Here is a 23373-nt window from a genome sequence, read left to right as displayed (position 1 = left end):
CTGAATAAACATTTTTCCAAGCAATGAACCTAATATAGGATTCAGTTCTGGTGACTGCTGAGCAGTTTTATTTAGTTGAGCCTGTTAGTAGAGTTTGGATGTCATATACCCACGGTGTATTACTGAAATTTGATATTTGAAGTCAGTTGACCAGTGATGAAAATTGGCATCCACTACTATTAACCTGTTGGATATGTATGTGTCATATTCAGTACCATATGATATAATAATACTGTAGTTTATTTTTTCAGTACACACTAGATGAAGCAATGTTGTTATGCCTCCTAGAAACTCTTCTAGCCAGATGTAAAGCTCCAGTGACTGAAGAGGATGCCCGAAAGGTAAGCTTTGCATACAGTGTTGCCATTATAAAATAAGGAGAATGTATTGTTAAAGCTATGTTATTTTATTTAGTGGAGGATCTTTCTTTGTGAGTGAGTGAGCAGCAGCCATAGATCCTTATGGCATGATGGTGAATTTCATCACCAAAGTATGAACTGGGTATATTGTTGCTGTACCAGCTTAGTGGAAACAGCATATTCTTTCTACCAGTGTATCACCAGATACCTTGATCCCATAAGAGGTGGCCAGTAACAAATCACATCCATGTCACCGTGTCCTCTGCCATCTAACTACCCTTTCACAACCTTGTCTCTCCTATACCTCTCCCCTCCATCCATCATCTCATTCTCTGTCTCATCCTCCCCCTTCCTCCTTCCATCCCACTCACAGATACACTCCTGGTCAATCTCTTACAACCCATCCCCTCCGCTTGACCGAAAATGGTTTCATATTGATAAATAAATACATTAAAGGTACAGTATTAGATCATCATCATCATTCAGACCTCTTTTCCCATCTAGTGAGGTAGGGTCAGGGGAGCAAGGAAAAATTAATAGAATGAGAACTAGCCAAAGTCTGTGCAGTTAAATGGCCCCACTCCCATTCACTTATCATTTAAGCCCTTGGAATTCTGCTTGCACATCACTGGAACACTTTGCACCTCATAACTGTGTGTCAAAGTCAGTCTGACAACTACCAGGTTAAAAAGAGGTGCTAAACCCTAGTCATACACTCCTTCATACAAAATTTTTCCATACAGCCATATCTGCTGTCAGTTTCCTAGCCTCATCAACCTCCATACCTCATTTTCTTACATTCCTATCCACAATATTGGCCTACCATACCTCCTCCTACCTTCAGACACACTCATACATGTCCTTTTCATCACTGTTCACACCCATTGTCATGCAGTACTACAAGGTAATAGTTTGCTCTTAATTAACTATTTAGTTAACAATTAATCTTTTCTTTATTTGTTGTTGTTATTGATGTAGCATCAGGTACACTTGCTTGTGAACCTGGTAGACTGCAGACAAGTTGTCCCACACCTGCTGTTCACTGACCTCCTTTCGAAGGTTAAGGAGAAAGTTAAGGGAGGTTTGTATAATGAGGCAGCTCTGCCACCCAGTATATTGGTACTCTCCAGCACACCTTTCTTTATTAGATATCAGGGCTGTGGAGTCAGTACCCAAAACACCTGACTCCGACTCCGACTCCAACTCCATAGACACTGGCAGACGCTTCCATGTCACTTTATATTATAAGCATTTCATTCCTAGTAATTTCATATTTAAGAAACTCACCTCTAGATTCTAGAATGAAAAAATTATCCAGACACTTTCACTTCATGGGAAATCTGCTGATTGTGGTGTCTGTTTACAGTCTGTTCTTGCTATTCTGTCAACAGATGGCAGCACCTATGTGTATGTTCAGCATAAACGAAGAACAGGAGAACAACTAACAACTCCTAAATAAAATGTGGAAATTAAGAGAAGAGAAAAAAAGAGCTGCAGCAGCAACAAGAAATAAAACCGAAGGAGCTGTTGTTCGAAAGATAATAACTCCACATTACATCTACATCATATTTAAATATTTCTTTACTGGTGGACGGAGTCAGAGTAAAGACTTTTTTTATCGACTGATTCTGACTCCAGCATCAGCATAATTGCTTCTGACTCCGACTCCACAGCCCTGTTAGAAATGCCCTACCACCATATTGATAGTGAATTAAAGCAATAAAGTAACTAAATGTAATATATTCTCATTAGTTATATATTGGTCTGACAGGTGGCTACAGTCCTGAACCAACACCTGGGTAGATATGTGGGGAAGTTGAAGACTACGGATCACCAGTATGAGGCTGCAAACACCAAGAATACAGAAGAAAAGGATAAACTGCTTACTGAGGCACTGACATGGGCCTCCAAAACCAAGTCATTTATGTCTAGTCATATGGAAAAGAAAACCAGTTGGATGTGGCAGATTTATAATGTTGGTGAGTTGGGTCTACTGATATCAGTTTTTCATCACTCTTGTTTTCAGCTCATTGTAGTAGCTTATAATATTCTGTAATATGATTCTTGTACTCTGCTCCTTTCACCATGACAGCTGGGTATGGAGGGTGAGAGGTGTGAAAGTTGAGGTTAAAGTTGCAAGAGGAAGGCAGAAAAAGAATTGGGACAGGGTTACAGAAAGTGACCTCAGACATAAGGGGCAGAGTAGAATCTGGTAGAAATTGAGCAACATGGAGAGCTTCCATTAAGTAACCAAGGCTGATGCATTCAAGTATGTTGGAGCCTACATAAATGAATGAAACAAATGAACCGTACTCTTGTATGATTGATACAGTACATTGTGCAGTGTTCCACCAGGCCCTCATGACAGTATCTCCACTTCTGTGTATTCTTTCCCCATTTATAAATCTAACACAAACTACCAAAACAGCAGAAAAAATATAATGATGAAGATGATGATGATTGATAATGGTGGTGATGGTAGCGGTGACAATCTTGTATTGGCCATTTGCTTCTCCACATCAGAACTCCTGTCTTTCATCCCCTCTAGTCTCGTCATTTTGTTTTCTTCCACTGTCCTTTCAGCCTCCACATCCCACCAAGCATTACATTTCTTACCAGTCAGTACCCTTGGAACACCACGCCACCGCCACCACGACGATGATGACAGTGACAACGACGAGGCATTACTAACCAAACTCTAATTGAATGCACCCCCGTAAACTTTTCTGGCCAGTTGCTCCCTCTTCATTGACCCTAAATCCTCCATACCTGTGATCATACATTGTTTATATCTCATCGCTTTTGTTTTTCATGTCTTTCACTTCCAGTCTTTTATTCAGAACTTCTCTTGTCCTATTTCCTCCAGTCAAGAGAAACAAAATATAAAATTTACAGATACCTACATCAAACATTATTGGAAAATATCGTTAGGATGATGATGATGATGATGAAGATGGGTGATGATTAGTGATGGTGATGATGATTGATAATGATATATAAATACCTTGTACTGTATTTATGAAATAAGCAGTTGACCTCTGATTCCCCCCCCCCCCTCCAAGTCAAGTGATTATGCTGGACTTTAGAGAAACCGTTTGTAGCGATGACCTTAGAAAATGTCTCAGTTAATCTTTTCACAGCCTGGTTTATCTCCCTAAGATGATTAAAATTATCTGAAGGGAAAAAGAAAAAAAAAATTTAAAGGCATCATTGTATTGAAGGGGTCAGTATGCTGCACGGATGTATAACTGGTCCAGCTGTCTTGTGTTATACAGAGATGATGAGTTCCCTCAGAGTCTTCCCTGTCCCCAGAAAGGGGTATGGCAGGCTGCAGAAGGGTAACTGTTGCCTGCAGTTCACTGAGTTCATGCTCAGGTGTACTTGAAGTTAATACTAATCATCATCATAGTCATCACCATCATCATTATTGTCAATATTGTAGCATCATCCAGACCTGTTTCTGCATTGAACCATGGGATGAGGTAGGGTTGAGAGAGCAAGAAACAATAGGAGAAATTAACCAAAAGTCTGCCCAGCTGAATGGGTCACTCGCATTCACTCGCCATTCAAACCCCCCAGAATCCTGACTCTGCCCCACATTCATAAACATTCACACCTACTCACTTTATTCAACTTAACAGCAAGTCACCCCAATGACTCACTTCACTGGGAAAGAAAAGAGATGCCAAACTCTTTATCATACATTTCTTCATACAAGATTCTTCAGACTAGCCTGATCTACTGTCAGTTGCCAGGCCTCATCATTCTCCATCCCTAGCTTTCTCACACATTCATTTACCATATTTAGCCACCCTCTTCCTGGCCTACCATGCCTCCTCCCTCCCTCAGACTTACTCAGATGTACCGTTTTTACTCCTCTATTCACACCCATTCTCTCCACCCATTCTCACTTCCCCAGAGTTGTTTTCCTCCAAATTTCAACCTACAACTGTTCAGGTCTAACTGTTACAGATATTTTATGAACAGAGGATACCAGTAATCTGGTGTATGGATTTTTTTTTTTTCCCCATTTGTTTTTCCTTCTTCCGTTCTGTTATTTAAAAAAAAAAAAAAAAAAATGATCATACCAATTAAGCACACACTGGCTCTGGTGTCCACAGACTTCCTTAGCTACTCTGCATCTTTCATGAATCGCATTGTTCCTTATCCTGTTGACTCTCCATACTTCACACATTTTTAACCCTTTAAATGCGGATTGTCGTGTTTGCGACGCTCGGCGAAAAGGACATAACAGCGGATCATCGCGTTTGTGATTCTAGTAAATTTTGAATAACCACAGGCAAGCAGGCTCCAGCTGGTATTGTCTATCAGTACCACCACCCTTTAGCTACAATTAGCATACTTTATCTTTGTACTACTGACCTCCGTTGTTGCCAAGTATCGCGTCCCCCCCCCCGCCACGGCCCGGCCAGCCTGGCTGTGATACATGGCAGCGCTCTGAGTGCTCAGAACTGTAAATCTGCGCTCTCCTCTCACAAGCAGTTTATGCTAATAGGAAACGCTTGTTTCCCCAGTTGTAACACTAGCTTTTTTTCTCACGGTTTGCCCCTGTTTAGCGTCAGTTTACCGCAGGCTTTCAAAGTGACATTATGGCGAGTTCTAGCACTTCCGAGTCAGTGCAAGCGGCCGACAGGAACGAGAATAAAGTGGCGGGCGTAAGGCAGAATAAAAAGCGCGCCGTGGTGATCTTTTTGGAAGTAATATGATTGAAAATAATGTAGTATACATGTTTTTAGCTGTGAAAATGGAAATGTTTGTTGAGTGACGGGAAGACCGCCGCCGCAGTGCATGTCGGCCGTACGCTCCATTGATTTTAGCCTTATTTTCAGTGCTTATTGTACAAATACAGATTCCAAACTACCTTTACGTTGTAGTATAAAGTTTACTGTGACAGAATGAGGCTGTGGTAGAGGGGAAACCGGGTTGCTGGAGGTGTGAAAGTGAAGATTTGGTTACCCAACTTTGCAAGTCTCCACAAGTCCTTGGGTAGTCCACGAAGGCTCAACACCTGTCTCTGGAGAAAGCTGAATGTAAGTACTATCTGCCATACCAAGTATAATGTTCTAGGGTTAATCTCTGATTTTTGGCTAATATTTTCCTACAGGTACTCAGACCGCGATACAACCCCGCCACTCGGGGGGGTCGACTGTTCACGGCCGCGTTTAAGGGGTTAAACAATTGCATTTCTGCAGCTGTTACTCTTGACTTCTCATTTTCATGCCACACCATAGTCTTACACCAGATGTTAATATAAACACTGAAAGTCTTTCATGCAAGTGTTTCACAGCCACCACACTAAGACCTCTTTCTTATAATGGCCAATATAGCACAAGTCATTTTCCATCTGTGTGTCACTTTTTCCACTTCTTTGCATATTTACCTTATTTCTTTCACAACACCCAAGTACTTAAAGTCTCACCAATTTATGTCTCTTCATATCCACTATAGCATCACACTGGGAGTCCGTATCTCTCTCAACAACCATAACTTTACCCATACCTTCATTTACTTTGAAGGCACTCCCATCAACAGATCTGCTGAGCCAGGTGCGACCAGGGTTGAACAGCAGCAACGTTCAGGGCGTAACACTCACAGACATCCACACAACTCTGCACCAGTCTACCAAGCTCTTGTCCACAGTGTTCAAGCAGCACTGCATCATTTGCATATATAAAATTTGAGATGCTCCACCCATCATCATTCATTACCAGCACCACCCCTCTCTTCATGACTCAGATTTTTACCTGTCTCGTAACCCCATCCATATCTATCTTTATCTATCTATATACCTAGGCTGCTTTCCCCAAAGGGAGCTGTGTGTGGAGATCCATATATATATCATAATAATAGTTTCTTGTTTATTTAGTTATTGCACTCGGGTGCTGAATATACATAGGACCTTGATCTCGTATCCTAACCTAAGGGACCAGCAGTGTGATCCTGGCTGCTGCTGGGTAGTGCCAACAGACTATCAAGCCTCGCCAATGTTGAGGAAGGCATATGCGCATTGGAACAAACGCCTAATCTTTACCCCACCAAGTTTGAATCCTTGTGGGTCTTTCACCATAGCATGCCTTGAGCTGCACATGATGGGAGAGCTCACATCCTCCACACCAGCAGTGCGGCCAGAGTAGGGCTCGAACTCAGGTCACTCAGATTGGAAGTCAGATGCTTGATTGACCGTGCCACCTTAGGGATATACCATAATACAGCCTTGTCACACTCCAGGATTACTCACTCCAGTGTCCACCTACCCTTACACAGGCCTCACTACCGTGATGAAGCCTATTAACAGCATTCAGCAATTTACTGTCCACAACTTATGCAAGACCTTCCACAATCTGTCTTAGCTGATCATGTCATATGCTTTTTCTAGAGCCATAAATACCTTATAAACCTTCTTATTGTTTTCCCGGCAGGAATAAACTCGGGGAACATGGGTGTATTGGGTTTCAGTGTCAGTAAGCATGAAGCTGCCACTGAGTTTCTAGAGCTGTGTGTGGAGATGCTTGGCCAGTACTACTCACTAGCATCTCCAGAACAAAGGGTAAGCTTGCACTAATAATTTTGCCATCAGCCTTCAGTTATTAAAATAATTACAAAGAGTATTGTATCCAGGTGTGGGGTTAGGGACACAATGTAGCACTTGAAAGTTGTCTCATCATTTAAGTTTATATTATGGTATAGTAAGACCTCACTATAACGGACTAATTGGGGCCCAACCCATTCGGAAAAAAATGAAATTCTGATAAAAGTGACATTCAGATTTCCCCCTGCTAACCCGGACTTTTTCTGATATATCAGACATTAGCCCGGATCACACCAACGGTTTTTAAACTGTTTTCACTACCACGGAAGTACTGCACTGTATTATACCTTCACTACATTAATCAAATGGTATAATATGTATAATAATAATGTACTGGTGGGGGCATTCACCATCCAGTCACTCAATGTAGTGCTGCTTTCAGTGTCTGCCCTTTCCTCTCTTCCTTCCGCCCTCCTCTGTCCTTCTTTCCTTCATTCTTTCCTCATCCTTCTTCCTACAGGTGACTTTACATGCCCTCTTCTGTCTTTCTTTCCTTCATTCTTTCCGCTTCCTTCTGCCTATCTGTGACTTGGCACTGAGTGACAAGCCAGATTGTTTCCTGTACACCTGGAGACCATTGACTGTGCTGGGTGGTAACCATATGATCAAATTATGGTCCCTGGTGGTTCATTGGGTAATTAAGGTGCTCCAATCGGATTAAGTCTGTGTAGGTTTATATCCAAGGGGTTGTTGGGGTTTATTGCCCATGTTATGCCACTTAGGGGTGAATGAGGCTGGTCACTCTCATCTTAAATGTCAGGACCAACTTGACAAACACCGGGCTTCTACTCTCCTCATGGGGCAACATTGGATTGGATGATGGATAGATGGAAAATGTACTGTACGCTAATAAACATGCTTTTATTTACTGTGCTGTCGTGAACATAGCTGAAGTGGATAGGCAGTCCGGAGTGCTGCTGGCTTTGTCGAACTTTTTCTGATATGTAAGAATTTAGTCCGGTAGCTCCTCGATTCCGATAAAAGCGAATTCCAGTCTATTGAAGTCCGTTATGTTGAGGTTTTAGTTTATTGTAATCTGTGGGGAGACTTTTCAAACTGAAGGAGTTAGATTTAGTCTTCAGTGACCCCTTCACTACAACAGGTCTGTCATAAGTTGAATACAGTCTGCATCCTCAGATTGAAGGGGTTAACAACATTTATTTCATTATCAGCCACTTCCCACATTCTGTTCAAAAGGATGAGAAGAATCCAAAAACTAGAAAAAAAAAAAAAAGTTATGAGTGTCTGTCTCCTAATTACCCTGCCAGTGGGCAACACTTTCACCTTTCAGTCTCCAGAACTCCTGTCTTCATTAGATATGGTGTACTGACAACAGCTACAACAATTTTTACTGATGTTTTTGACCATAGGAAAGTGTCAAGCCATTGCTGGTGAAGCGGTTACGGACATGGAGCGATGCACTTCGATATTCAGGGCATTACTGGGAGGCAGGAGTGGCGGCAGGACGAGGGTTGGTGAGTGGTTGGATCATGCCCCATGACCTAGTCACCATATGGGTCAAGTGCAAGAGGGATGCAGAGAAGGCTGGAATCATAACACTTAGGGTAAGACTGTGTGTTCTGATTTCCTCAACTGTGATTGTTTGTGCTGTGAGTTAATTATGCTGCATCCAGATTATTCCTGTACCTTAGTCCTGATATGATGCTAGATTTCTATCTCTTTCCGTTTATGTAGATAGATAGTTAGGTAGATGGATAGACTGAAGGATTGTGAAAAATTTCCATTGGCTTCAGTGATGAACTTTTTGACTTCATATTTTTTGATGCAGGTGTTATTACATGATTTTATTTCTTTTCATTGGTCCCCAGGGTGTACTGGTGTGTGATGTTGTGGTTGAAGCCAGGCAGCGTCAGAAGGAGTGTGAACACTTCACATTTAATCCAGTTGCTGTTCTCAAGGAGGAGATAAAATCATACAAAGCTCAGGGGTCTGTTATTATTCTGCACTCTGTGTTTATCCATAGTCTAGCTTCAGTTCATTAGAAATAGTGTACTTGAATTAGACGAAGGGGAGCTGCAAGGCTTGGTGGATGAGTGTAGGAAACGGAATCTTAAGGTGAATGTAGGAAGAGTAAAGTGATGGTCTTTGAGAGAGGTGAAGTCAGTGAATGTACAGTGAGGTTGGATGGTGAGGAAATGGAAAATGTGAGTACGTTTAAGTACTTGGGTAGCGTGATGAGTAAGGATGGAAGTTTGGAGGGTGAAGTGCTTGAAAGGGTACAGCAGGGAAGAAAGGTTGCTGGTTCCTTAAAAGCAATGATAAGAAACAGGGAAGTGAGCATGGAAGTGAAAAAGTTACTACATGACAGTATTGTGATACCAACTCTAACATATGGAAGTGAAGCTTGGACGTTGTTGGAAGGACACAAGTCAGGAGTGAGAGCAGTGGAAATGAGTTATTTAAGAGGAGCCTTTGGAGTCACATGGAGAGACAGACTGACAAATGAGGATATAAAGGAGCGTTGTGGTGTGGATGTGGATGTGATAGGAAGCATTAGGAGGAACACACTGAGGTGGTTTGGCAATGTGGAAAGGATGGAGGGTGAGAGACTGACGAGGAGAGTGTATGTGAGTGAGGTGGAAGGTGGGAGAGGGAGGGGGAGGCCGAGGATGAGATGGAGGGATGGAGTGAAGAGGTATATGAGAGAGGGGGGTGTGAGTTGGTAGCAGGGCGGTGAAATGGCGGGGGACAGGGCGACGTGGAGGCGATTTGTTCGTGGCCACCCAGTACAGGATTGAGGCGTCTGGCAATAGATAGATTGATAGATAATTAGCAATACCGTACAGTTTTTTTTTTTTTTTTTTTTTTTTAATGTATCAGTCAAGTTTTTTCTCTGATAACCCTACCTTATCCACCTTGGGATGGGAAAGGGAGTTTGGATGATGATGATGATGATGATGATGATGACATTGGTGATAATGATAATAAGGATGATGAATAGCCACACTGCTCTCCCATACAATGAGGAAGAGTAATCATAGCTTGATAAAGCCAATAATGACACTTGTGCCCACACTATTGCCTGGCTACACAGTATCGTGCATTTCTGCCCATCACAGATTCTGACAGTTATTATTTTTAATCATTTATTTTTCCCCAGCATCCTGAAAGAAGCAATGTAAGTCTGGCTGTTATTTTTTTTTATTATTAGATGGTGTGATTTACATTCAGCATGACCTCCACTAAAGGGGCCTTTGCAAATGCATTTTACAGAAACACACAGTATTCTAGTGACCTCAGTCATCTCTTTTCCATGAAAAATCTGAAGTTGGAGACAGATGCTCTGAGGTGCATAGTTAACCACAGTTCTCTTCTTTGTAGCTTAGCCCTTTGAGCTAGTAGTGGGCTATTCACCCCCCTTTCCTGGGATACAAGGCCACTACATCATCTAGGTTACCTCAGTTACCTCCCCTAGGTGTTTTTCTAGGTGCTCATTTTACCTAAAGTCTCTAAGGTTGGATGGATACATGAGTCAAGTGGTGCTTGTTGCCCACACAAGTATTAAAACCCTGGCACTACCAGGCCAGCATCTTCTTAATTAGCAGTGCCAACCGTGCAACCAGCATAGCTGAGTATTTCCTTCAGAGTTATTTAAAAAATTAATTAATTCTTCCTGCACAACATTTTTATTACATAGCCTGACAAATATCACCCAGAATCAGAAAATACAGTATGCCTTATACAGTACTGGTACTGGTATTTACAGTATATTGTCTTTTGTAGTTGATGGCAATATCTCTGGATCTTCTCTGTTTCTAGACTTCTCATCCACCACTGCCCATATTTTTTCCATTATTTCTTTCCATAAAAGAAAATAAGTCGTACCTTTGTCCCAACACCTGACTGGCCACATTCAACCTGCAAGACAGCTATTGGCATAATATTCTTGTCCACCTGAGGTACAAAAAATTGGTGATTTTCTTTATCAATGCCAGTGATGCCTTCAAAGCATTTGCTTGTGATTGTAGCATTGCTCCAGGGTTGATCACAGAGGTAGCCATTCATCTGCTGAGAACTGTTTTTGTTGGGCTCCAACATATTTGCCTGTGAGAATGACTGGCTAGTCATTGAAGACAGAAACTAGTTTGAGGTCATGGTTTGCACAACCATCAGGATAAATTGAGACAAAGAGATTGCCATAAACTTAACCAGATCAAAGCTCACTCGTTTGCAAACCCTGACCTGGGTTGTGGTCCTATGGGAGAGTCTTCTGGGCAACAAGTATGTCAAAGAAGGCAGGAATACCTAGCCATCCCATTCAGCATGTTGACACTTAAGCAGGTGGGAAGTTCCACTAATGTTGACCACTCAGTTTCCCTGAACAAGACCATCACTGGGCATTACAATCTGCATGGACTCCTCCAACCTAGGTGGTGGATACCACTCATTGCCACTAGGAGAAGGGGATCTTGATGACAACAGAAAATCACAGCCAGGCATATCAGCTTGGATTTTGATTCTTTGTACTTATTGCTGAATTGTCTACCACCAGCGGAACAATTTTGTGACCAGTTAGCAATCTTGTAGTCACATTGCTGTTATAGTGCAGTAGTACTTCCCATGTCTCATGATAACTAGCACCCTACTACATCCACCATTCATTCTAAAAAAGTAAAATGTATTTCATTGATATTAGCTGGATACCAAACAAGTAGTCTCAAAGATATGATATGCTGTACACTAGTATACTGTACTTTGTACTATACTTTCCTGCATTTGAAAAGTTTATTGATGAATTATGTATTCTGCAGGTATGATACCAGTGAGGAAGAAGTATCTTGTGGGTCACGGCTTGCAGATGAGGCAGAATGCATCATTGATAAAGTTATGGGTCTCCTGACTGTGGGGGAAGCTCTGAGGAGGAGTCAGAGGGGGTCCACTGGGTGTCTGGAGGCAGTGAATACTGTCAATAGTGCCATCAGTCTACTCCAGGGAGCCACAGTGAGTTACCACACAATTATGATCATTGGCATAATCATAACTATGTTTTCCATATGTATGTGATTCAGGGAGATGTAGAACATTGATCTTTAAACTTATTGAATCATAATCCAGTATGAGAGTCTTACTGTCAGCTCAGTTGTTTAGATATATAGTACATGAAGGTATTTTCCTTGCGTGCCTTTCTGTTAGTCATGATGGTGGTAAAAATGAGTATAGGTTTTGGAGTACTTATCATGTACTTGGAAGAATGATAGGCATGAGTATGTAAACAACTGAGTAGAGTTAGATGCATTGTTTTTGTTTTTGTGGCCTCGGACTCCTGTGGATATGAACCTGATAACTGTAGAAATTCAGCCACTTCAGCCTTGCAGTCCGAGAGAGATCTTCTTCAGGTTATATTAAAAGAATTTGTGTTGTGAGACTTTTGTTTCGTGGTGTATTGTGTAAGATTATTTAACATGCAAGTGACTGAAGTGTTTAGTGCTGCAGATGTTTAGGAAGTTAATGATACAGTACTGTTCTGTATCAGCATCCTGTATATGGCAGAAACTATGTACTGTACTTAGTTTTGTAGTACAGTGTATTAGCATTTACTCCATTAATATTTAACTGTAAGGTCTTTAATGTTTATTTCTTTTGTCGTGGTTGTAGTTTATTATGTCGTGTAGGTGAGTTAAGTGCAGAGGGTTGGATATATGGAATATTTTGATAATGAGAGATTAACAAAGTGAGTGTGTAGAGCGCATATAATGGAAGAAAATTAATAGAAGTTTTGACCAAAAACTCAATGAAACAGGACATGAGGGACAGCAGCTTGAAGTGGCCAAAGGGAACAGTGATGAGTGGAAGTAGTGGTGGTTAAATATAAAATGTAATTTGTTAATCAAATGCTGGGTGGTCTTTTGGTATTATTAGCAACTACAGAATGTGGTGGAAGTTTTGGTGTACCAGATAGAGCCAGGATTCTGGGAGCTCGAATGATGAGTGAATGAAAGCATGGCCCATTGGAGCAGGCAGACTTGGGCTGTCCGGACATTGCTACTCCTCAGCCTTCTGTAGGGTGGGTAAGGAGGTCCAGATGATGATGATAATGATTACTGAGCCAAATACACTGAGAATGATTTAGGCAGTTCGGTAATTCAGTAATTGATAAGGCACTTTTCAGACTGATGGTAAGGGCACACCTGTTGAGCTAGAACTTCTGGCACGAGCACACTTCTGGCTGTATCTGTGTCAATTACAGTACACAGAGATAACTGTTGCTGTGAGTATCCTCCTGTAGTTGTTTATATACTGTTGCTATTTGCATTCACACCAGTGTGGCTTTTAGTGTATTATTATTTTATTATTATGGTGTGTGTAGATTACTTCAGTGAACATGTTATTTTTTTCCTCCTAAAACATTTATTTGAAGCCTGGTGGTTTAGTGGGTAATTAAGGTGCTCCAATCGGATTGAGCCTGTGCAGGTTTACATCCAAAGGGGTGGTTAGGGTTTACTGCTCACATAATGTCACTCAGGGATGAGTGAAGCTGGTCACTCTCATCTTAAAAGTCATGACCAACTTGCCTAGCCCAGGGGTCCTATGCTTCTCATGAGGCAACACAGGCTTAGATGATGAATGATGATGATGATGAGTTATGTTAGTTTAATGTTGTTTAATGTAGGAAGTTTACTTTGTGATGACTCTTTGGCATAAATCAGAGTAAAGTAGATGTCATCCTCTGTTAAAGAGGTACTCAATTCATTGCTGCTCTTCATTTTAATTGTCATTTGAGGAGTTCATGACTCATTTTGGCCGTCCAGCATTTATATCTAATATAGCCTGCTAATATTTCTGTTTTTTTGGTTATTATCACAGTTCCTTTTTCTGCACTACCTTGTGGAAAAGTATATTTGCTAGATACATTCAAAGAGTCCATCAGTGGAAGTAAAAGTTGTCTGATTTATATGGAGACACAAAAAAGGACCCAACACATACCTACAAGATTATTAATTTGTGAGATAGAAAAGTACCATTTTTTTATTCTGAGGGAGATCATATAGGCTAAAGTAAATTTAAACCTCAGTTTAGGGAACTGGTTGGTGAAACTATAATCTGAGCAAAAATTATAAAGGGAGTGACCTTCTGTCCATTCAGTTTTTCTGCATATATCAAACTACAGTAATATAAGAGGGAAGGACTCAAGCATAACTTTAATGTATGTAAATTAGTATGGTACTGGGTGCTGTAGAAAAGTTGTTGTTGTTCATCTTCAGTCTGTCTGCCCATGCAAGCCTATCAACTGCAGGCGAGGAACTGCCACTGCAAGGTCATCTTGCACAGTAACATGATGTTCCTTTGTGGTTAACAGCTCCTTGCTCCTGCAAGGCATGGGAAAGTGTGGAGGTTTCATTGATGGATGCCACATTTGTGTCTTTCCACCCAGTTAACAGTGCACCATAGCAGGCTCCACATCACCCCCATTATCTTGTCATATGGTTATCTCCCAGCATTGTAAATGGTTTCCTGGGCTATAGGAAACCGTTAGGCTTGTCACCTAATGTAAATCGACCAGAAGTGGAAAGAAGAGTAACAAAAAGTGACAGAAATGAAAGGGCAAAATAGGTAGAGATGAGAGCAAGCAGAGATGCAGTGATAAAAATGAAAGAAAAAGAAGGCAGCACTACATAAAGTGAATGGATGATGGTTGCCACCACGTACCAGCTCGATAGTAAAGTAGACAATATATATTTTTCATTTATTCATCATCATGCTGCCTCATTTTTCATTGAATAAGTAAATGTGGTGGGTACTTATTTATTTATTTATTTTTATTTATTTTTTTTCTTTTAAGCTGAGTCTACATAAAATCAAACAGGTCAAAGCTTGCAATAAAACAGAGTACCGACTCTGTTGTAATGAAGTCCTCTGTAGTTTAGTTTTATAATGCTGTATAATACACTTACCTAAATTATTGATGTAGCTCAGGGCCACATAACTGGTCACTCATCTTGAATGTCTGAACCAAGTTGCCTAGCCCCAGACCTCTACTCTTCTGGTGGGATATTAAAGAATCGGATGATGAATGGTGGATGATACATATTTTCTAGTTTTTAGCTTCCAGAGGCTTACAGAACACTCGGGCAAGGAGAGTGATCAGATATTTACATGCTGTGCCTATTTAAGCACAGGAATGTGTGTGTGTGTGTGTGTGTGTGTGTGTGTGTGTGTGTGTGTGTGTGTGTGTGTGTGTGTGTGTATGTGTGTGTGTGTGCTTGCATGCATGAATGTATATCTGTGTCAGTCTGTGCCTGTTTGTTTCTGTAAGAAAAGCCATTATTTCAAGTTCACCAAAAGAAATGGACTTGTTTTAATGACTATCTCCATTTTAGGGGAATCTTAGCACTTTGACATTCCTTTGGCTGCATTCCTGTTAATTGTAGATTATTTTTCTTAGCACAGAGAATTACTAACAGGCGAAGGGTTAAATCCACATTTTGAAGCTGACTACTTAATATATTAATAGGTTGCATTAAAACAACTAGACGAAATTCAGAACAAAGCTGTTGGAATGATTAATAACCCTGCTATTATAAATAAACTTCCTCCTCTACATATAAGAAGGAATGTTCCCTCCCTTGCATTGTTTTACAGATATTTTTATGGCAAATGCTCAGACTAAGTTGTGTCCATTGTGCCACCTCTCCATGCCTTCCCTTGTGCTACACGGGCATCTGGTAGTGTTCGTGACTGGAATGTCACTCAACCATATTGCAGAACTTCTGCCTGTCAGAATTCTTTTGTTCCCTGAAGTGCATCTCTCTGGAACTCTCTTCCCCGGAGTTGTTTCCCCTCAAACTTTAACCTACAGCTGTTCAAGTTCAACTGTTACAGATATTTTATGAATGGAGGATGCCAGTAATCTGGTGTATGGATTTTTTTTTAAATTCATTTGTGATAGAAAAGAGAGGAAAATGTGCAAAAGAAGTTGAAGTAGAGTGACACAAGGAAGAAAAGTAGCTGGTGCAATGAAGGCCTTGATAAGAAACAGAGGCTTGAGTGTTGCAGCTGCACAAGGCTTACATGAAGGAGTGTTAGTGCCAACTTTAACATATGGATGTGAGACTATGGTGTGTCATCAACATAAAAAGTCAAGAGTAAGAGCAGTGGAGATGGGACTGATGAGGAATGTATGTGGAGTACAGAGGGTGGATAGGATATGAAATAATGTGATTTGTGAAAGATGCGGAGTGAGGAAGTCGGTGGACACCAGAATTGAAGAGAGTGTACTGAGATGGTATGGTCATGTGGAGAGAATGGATAACAATAGAGTGGTGAAGAAGGTATATCTGAGCGAATTCGAAGGAGGGAGGAGGCGAGGTAGGCCAAGGAGAAAGTGGAGAGATATGGTGGATCAATGTGTGAGGAAGAGAGGTTTGGAAGTCGGTGAGGCTAGGGAACTGACAGGAGATCGATCTGGCTGGATGAATTTTGTGAGAAGTGCATGATCAGGGATTTTTGGCACCCCTTTTTAACATGGCAGCGTCTGGATTGACTCTGTCGGATACAATTATGTGAAGCTGCAGAACTTGGTGAATGTTTTTGATGTATCTGATAGAGCTAGGATTCCAGGGGCTTGAATGATGAGTGAATGGAAGCGTGGCCCATTGAATTGGGCAATTTTGAGCTGTCTGGACGTTGCTACTCCTCACCCTGCCCTTGGATGGGAAAGGAGATCCGGATGATGATGATGATGTTTTTCCTTCCTCTCTTCTGTTATTAAAAAAAAAAAAAAAAGTGTTGCTCTTGTGATATGGTTAACCAAGTCAGGTCAGCAGGATTTGTAGATTAGTTATAGTAATTCGTAAAAGAGAGTAATGTTAAAAAGTAGTGTACAGTACTTTAGTTAATTTTCGTGTACAGTACTTAGGTCCCAGTATTCCACAAATGGTACAGTAGTATTAAGGCTTATATTGTCATCAGCTCAGTAGGCTTTCTAACACCTGTATTACACATGCTACACCTCAATTTTGATAGAGTACTTGGGTCTCAGCGTACTGTGGCCTGCAAGCCATGGTTTGAGTCCAAGAGATAGCCAGGGGTTTTTATATCATGTAGATGCCACCAGGGACATAGGTCAGTTTCTCCTACCCTTGAATGCTCTTGACTAACAGTAGCCTAGCCTCAGGCTCCTATGCCTGGAAGCAGCTAAAATGGAGTCTCTCTCTCTCTCTCTCTCTCTCTCTCTCTCTCTCTCTCTCTCTCTCTCTCTGTTACTCACTCACATGGAATTTATTTTACAGAAATCACATTACGATGAAAGCAATTATTAATGTACCAATATTGTATCAAGAAATAAACATGTAAGAAAGACATGCTGGAGAGCCTCCGTAACTGATGAGAATATGAACCTAATATACTCTTAACATTGCAGGCAGAGCAGCAAGAAGCTGAGAAGCTCCCAAGCTCCCTTACTGCTCAAGCCACAGACTTAGGAGAAGAGATACAGGCAGATGATACGTGTGATGTACGCCCCTCCATCCTTGGCCTTACACTGCCTGCCCATGAGGCCTCACTGGCACCTCTTCACACTGCATTGTCCATCTGGAAGGATCTTGATGCACAAGTATGTCTTGGGGATGTTTCATTTGTATGGAGAAGTGTAAGTGAATTAGTGTATGGTCCATTTTATTTGGCATGCTGTTGAGTAGTTCTCCCTGTGTTGTGTTTTCTCTTGCTTTCTGGATCCTGCTTCATCCCATCTTTAAGTGGGAGAAAGAGGATTGGATGATGGTGATAATAATGGTGATGCTGATGATGGCAGCTGAACCACTGTAAGGATAAACAAATCTCCACAGCAGTTGACTGTTCACAGATAGTTTTGATATTATTTTGTCACTTTAATGTTCACTTTGATTTGGCTGTGAAGTGTTTAGTTATGGCCGTGTGAGTGAACTCAAATGTATATACAGTAATCCCCCATTTATCCAATGCAGCACTATGCAACATCTGTCATTTTGTGACAAAGCAGAAAATCTGGATGAATTAAAGATGTATCCATTTTTTATTGCATTAACCAATAGCACGCATAGAAACTTAAATTCAAACCGCCCGCTGATCCCCACAACACACCCACGCCAATGACAGTGCCCACCAAAACAAGGGCTGTTGCCCACTCCACCTCAGCACAAAGAGTAAATCATCCGGTGTTGGTGAGTGTTGGGTTTGTCATGAAGTTTCTGGCCTTTGTTGCTGTACCAAAGCTTTAACAGGGGCTTATGTGGCCTGCCCTTATGCTGTGTAGAAGCCGGTAGCTCCTTCTTTGGAAAATAATAAAATGTTTACATAAATGTGCACACATTTGGTGTCAGCCTGTCTTCTTTGTGTTGTGTCTTCTTTATATAGCTAGTCACCTGCTATCAATTCTTATAGTCATATACACATCTTAATCTCACTTTTAATAAATAACAGTATTCTTAGTGACTGTAACTGAACATGCATTCAGTGCAAATGAGACAGGGCTTTGATGGAATTTTTATAAAGGAAACATATTTTTGATAAGTAAAATCATGTTAACATAGCACAGTATAGTATATAGGTGGTTGTGTAAGGTTTACGCAATGTCCACTAAAGACCCCCCCTCGCTTGGTCTTAGTTCCCATGCGACGATTGTGTATTAAACAGCTCCTTCCAGACAGTTGTTATGGCAGCGCACATGATGGTTTTTGTGGTTGTTCCCTGCCTGCTTCAGGCCTTGCTATTTCCTGCATGTCTTTTCCTAGGATGTGTGATGATGGCCCCTTCATCAACGAAAAGGAAGAGAGTGGTGTTGACTCTGGAGAAGTGGGAGGTCCTGAGTAAGGTTGATGGGGGATGGTCGAATCATGAGTGTTGACGTTGATTTTATTCTAGCATACTGTACTGTACCATGATTGTATTCCATTTTACCATGATATTATTCCATTTAATCATTATGTTTTGTGTGCCCACTGCATCTTTAGGTCTCCTTGACCAGATAGAGCAGTGTTAAACGACAGGAATAAGTTTTGTACGATGTACTGTAGTGGCCTTTTACACTGGCTTTCAGAGTTAGGTTATGTATGAATGGGGGCCAAGGGACAAGTCCATTATCCAGACAGAACTATTACCCGGCCATGCCTTTGACTCTAGTACATCGGATAATTGAGGGATTACTTTACTTAGCTCTACCAGTCTTCATTGTGGTGATCATCCTTCTCTGTGTCAGCACTAACAAGGACATAATCCATTAACAACCCACACAGCCCCCAATATAATGCGACCTGTTGAGGTGGTGGTGGTGGTGGTGATCCCAGGTTCATTGGCACATGAACCTGGTAAACCACAGGACACCCACCACTTTAGCTGATTGCTTTCCTAGCTCTCTTATTGATTTTATTTATTATGTTAAAGAGTTGTCTCTATTATGAGAGTGAGGTGAATGATAGAAGTATCTTATGGTGTGAGGGGCAGCATACTGTGAGGGCTCAGTGGATTATTTCCCAGATGTATTTTGTGTTGATGCTGAAACAAATTGTAGAAAGATGGTGACTATATCATAGTCTGGTTAGGTGAACCTGTATTTTTCTGGGAAGGGTAGTTATTGTGGTGGGGGTTCCTGGAAGATGCTGTTTGGCTGAATGCGTTGGTTTGGTTGTGGTAGTTGTGGATTTGTGTATATGATGGTGAAGTGGAGTGTTGGGTGGAGGAAAAGGGAAGCTGTTGAGGCATTCTGTATAATGTAAGGAGGTTTTTCATTTTTTGGTTTCTCTATTATGGAGGGAGGGATGCAAAAAAAAAAATGCAAGAATGGTATGGATTTTGTGTAAAAGCAGTGAATTGTGTTCCTGTTATATTCATGTTGTTCTCACATGAAAAATAGCCACTTGCATCATAGTCCCAATTTTCCCTACACAAGTAATCCCCAAACATAACCTGCATAAGAGATCTTTGGGAGTTGCAGATGAAGTGACCAGGTATGTGCTTTCCCAACTTAACTTGATACATACTTTGTTTTGTACATCAATACAGTATATGTCAGGGTTATGGAGTTGTGGAGTCATCTGTTTTTGGTTGGAGTCAGAGTTGGACAAAGTTCCACGACTCCATCTCCAAACCTTTTGGTTCTGATATAGTATCAGTCATATCTTTTCAGTACTTTATTGGGTTTACTTTACAACCATGTATAACAGTTTTTGGTTATTATGCAAGCACCGTTAGTAAAGAATTGAAAATAAAGATTTAAGATTTGCATCTAACAAAATTCATGAATATTATTTACATGTATCATGTCCATGGGCTGTATTATTAGTGCAGTACATACTTAAGTCGGAGTCAGTCGGAGTGGTACTTGTAAAATTTCTGGAGTCGGAGTCGGAAAGTATTATCACCGACTCCACAACCTTGGCATATGTATTAAAGGATCAGTGAAATATGTCCATTAACATCGTTTCAGGTACTTGAAATGTAATATATTTACTAAATTTGTTAAAGAGTTGATAATACATAGCACAGTGCACAATTTCTCTAAACTGATGATCCGCTCTTCCCGTAATATAGCTTGGCAAGTAATCCATGTTGTGTGCTGAGTGGGAACATGATGTCACAGCAGATGGTAATGAGGTATATGTAGTAATGTGTTGCAGGGGACATTTCACACTGTGGTATTAGTGTAACATGGCAGCTCTGCTACCCAGTTATACAAGTGCTCTCAGCTTCCTCCATAACTCCTGCAGAGAAGGGTGGTGGACTGCAGGAAAAGGGCAGCTTCTGCCTCTGGCCCACTGTTTTCACATCCAGATGAGCCTGGGGTCTAATAACAGCAACATTTGGATGATGAAGTGTAGTGAAAAAGAGTGGCATTAAATTTTTGCTGAAAATTTATCAGAATTTTTGGATGAGTTTTGTGATGTGAGGTGGGTGGAAGAAAGCTTTGGTTCTGTGTTTGTACAAAATTATAGGCAATCTATACAATACTCTATATTTTAGGTAGAAACACTTTATCATTAATATTGTATGTACTGAATTTAAAGCACAATTGCTGCTTATTCAAAGCTGGGTTATTAATGAGTTCTTGTGTTCACTTTTGGTAGGAAGTTTGGTTAAGAAGTTAAATAAGAGAAAGGGGGTAAGATCACTTAGTATAAGGAGATAGAAGGTTGAAGGACTCCGTTTACTGAAGGATTTGGTTTAACTGTGGTTAATGACTGTCATTAATGCCTGCAATTAAAGGCTCTGAGTGCACAACCCATTTAATCTAACAGCCATCTGTCTCTTGCAGGGTGTGGTGCTAGAGGATCCAGGAATTACATGTGGCCTGATAGCTTCTGCTGGGTATGTGTATCAAGTGTCTGGATTGGTGACTCCCACTTTGAGTTGCTGGGTTACACTGATATCACTGGCACGCTCCCACGGTCTTCACCTGTTCCTTGTCAGAGGTATGCTCGCTGAAGCTGTTTTGAACATCAATACTTCATCTGATTAATCTCACTGCCTCACTCCCAAAGTCTGCACATCTTTCTCATCAGAGATATACTCATTAACCCCTCCTCCCCGGTTCACGCTTACTTACATGTATGTAGGTCACATCGGTTCATGTAAATAAACATTTTGTCATATCACGCCTTTGTTTGCATAGCTGTGCAGCCCAGACTGGTTCAGGTTGCCAACTAAGCCTATGTCTTTCTTCCATATGGGTGCGTGAGTGGGAAAGACAAAAGGTATTGTGTGTGTCCCCATTTGCTTACACTTGTGTGCAGCCGTTGATGGACCTAAGCCTTCAGTATCTCACAGTCGCTCCCCACTGTTCACCTCCACACCTGTGAAACGTGTTAGGCGTGGTTTGACTTGTGACAAACAGGCCGAGTTATTGGAAAATCTTGGTGGTGTTGAATCTGAATATTCTGATGACTCAGGAAATGATCATCAGGGTGAAGAAAGTGACCTCAAAGTCACCATTGAAGGCATGGTGGGTGATGCAGGGAGTGCTGAGGAGGAGGAGAACGAGGCAGCTGGTGGAGTGGGGAGGAGAGTGGACCACATGTCCACGTTTGCATGGACTGATGGTCTTGGATTTGCAGTTTTCAAAAATTCATTTATGGCCAGAATATACCGACGTGGGAGTTACAAACCTCCCACCAGGTACCCGGGAGGGGAAGAGTTAAAGCTGTTGTGAACGTTAGTGCTTCATCACTATCTAGTGATTACAACAGATAAAAGTTTTCAGCCAGACAGGGAAGTTCCACCCCCCCTTCATGGTACCATTGAGAAAGAAGTTATAATTCAGATTTGTAGCTAACTATTTTCAGTATACTGACTTCAACATTTTCCTTAAATCTCTGCCCATAGACATAATCTTTTTATCTGAAAAACAGATACATATCATGGTGAATATAGATTATATAGAAAAGGCACTTAACATACTGCCCTTGAACTACTGACTAGAAGCTGGAAAGCCCTTAGGTCCAAGATTTGGAGTCCTGCCATTAATTAACATAAGAAAATGTTCAACACCATCCTCTGTAGAGGATACTGCATGCTGATAAGTTAACAAAGTTAACAAAACTCCAACCTCCCGTCTAACTCTCCCTTTGTTGGTGTCATTAGTTTCAGTTTTATACAACATTTGTTGTGAGTCACAGACTGTGATGCCCATACATCTCTATTGTAATATCAGTAAAGTCCAAAATATAGCTCATCTTTCCATTCTTGTGAGGCCTGCCTGCTTCTCTGTCTCCTTGATTTAACATGTATGCTGAAATCCTCAAAACAGAGTCATCACAAAGAAACTTAGCAAAATTACAGGAAACAAATACTATCTCCATTCACTGCACAGCAAGTACAGCGTATAATCAAAAGCACAAAGAATTCCAAAGTAGTAAGACCAGACCAGACTTTAGGTATTCATTTAAAATGCCCTGGGCCTCTAGCAACACATGCCATTGCTGAAATATTAAAATTCTGCTGGGTTCAAAACCAAATTCCCAATATGTGGAAGAAAGCAACTCTCATTCCCTTACTCTGACTAGGAAAACTTCCCAATAATCCCCCGTATAGATCCATATCACTGCTTCGCACACCATCCAAAATCATGAAAATGCTAATCTTAAACAGCATCACCTCTCCCCCCTGCATCCCTTTATTTGACTCCCACCATGAAGTCCAACCTAAACACTCAACCACCACCCACCTCTCAAAGTTAACTCATCCCAAATGACATCATTTAGAAATTACCACCATTAATAACCCCACTAGCATCCATAGATGTAAACAAAGCTTTTGACACAATACCACATTACATCCTAATAAGTAAAATCTTAGATATAGTCATGGAAGAAGAAGATAAAAAAATTGCCTGGCCAACACTCTCTTGAACCACCCCAGGTGCTCTGCCAAAACCTAGGTTTTAAATTTGGAATACTGTCCAGTGGTGTTCCTCAG

The 23373-nt window shown here is 41.1% G+C and overlaps 1 protein-coding gene across 1 annotated transcript in view; it reads left to right on the top strand.

Annotated features, from left to right (window-relative positions):
• Nucleotides 1–23373, top strand: part of LOC145397670 (uncharacterized) — a 64680-nt gene that overhangs the window by 8563 nt on the left and 32744 nt on the right. The window contains exons 4-13 of the mRNA XM_080270710.1: nt 252–341; nt 2131–2338; nt 6800–6927; nt 8340–8534; nt 8799–8917; nt 10091–10108; nt 11742–11931; nt 13100–13192; nt 17351–17542; nt 21215–21371. Of these exons, the coding sequence (XP_080126836.1) occupies nt 252–341; nt 2131–2338; nt 6800–6927; nt 8340–8534; nt 8799–8917; nt 10091–10108; nt 11742–11931; nt 13100–13192; nt 17351–17542; nt 21215–21371 (1390 nt within the window). The remainder of the gene's footprint in view (nt 1–251; nt 342–2130; nt 2339–6799; nt 6928–8339; nt 8535–8798; nt 8918–10090; nt 10109–11741; nt 11932–13099; nt 13193–17350; nt 17543–21214; nt 21372–23373) is intronic.

Source organism: Coenobita brevimanus, chromosome 42, assembly GCF_032717465.1.
Source record: "Coenobita brevimanus isolate Jiangsu-jjx chromosome 42, ASM3271746v2, whole genome shotgun sequence".
In the NCBI taxonomy this organism is placed as follows: Eukaryota; Metazoa; Arthropoda; class Malacostraca; order Decapoda; family Coenobitidae; genus Coenobita; species Coenobita brevimanus.
The sequence above is the reverse complement of the archived record's forward strand: the minus strand, read 5'-3'. Positions and strand labels throughout refer to the sequence as shown.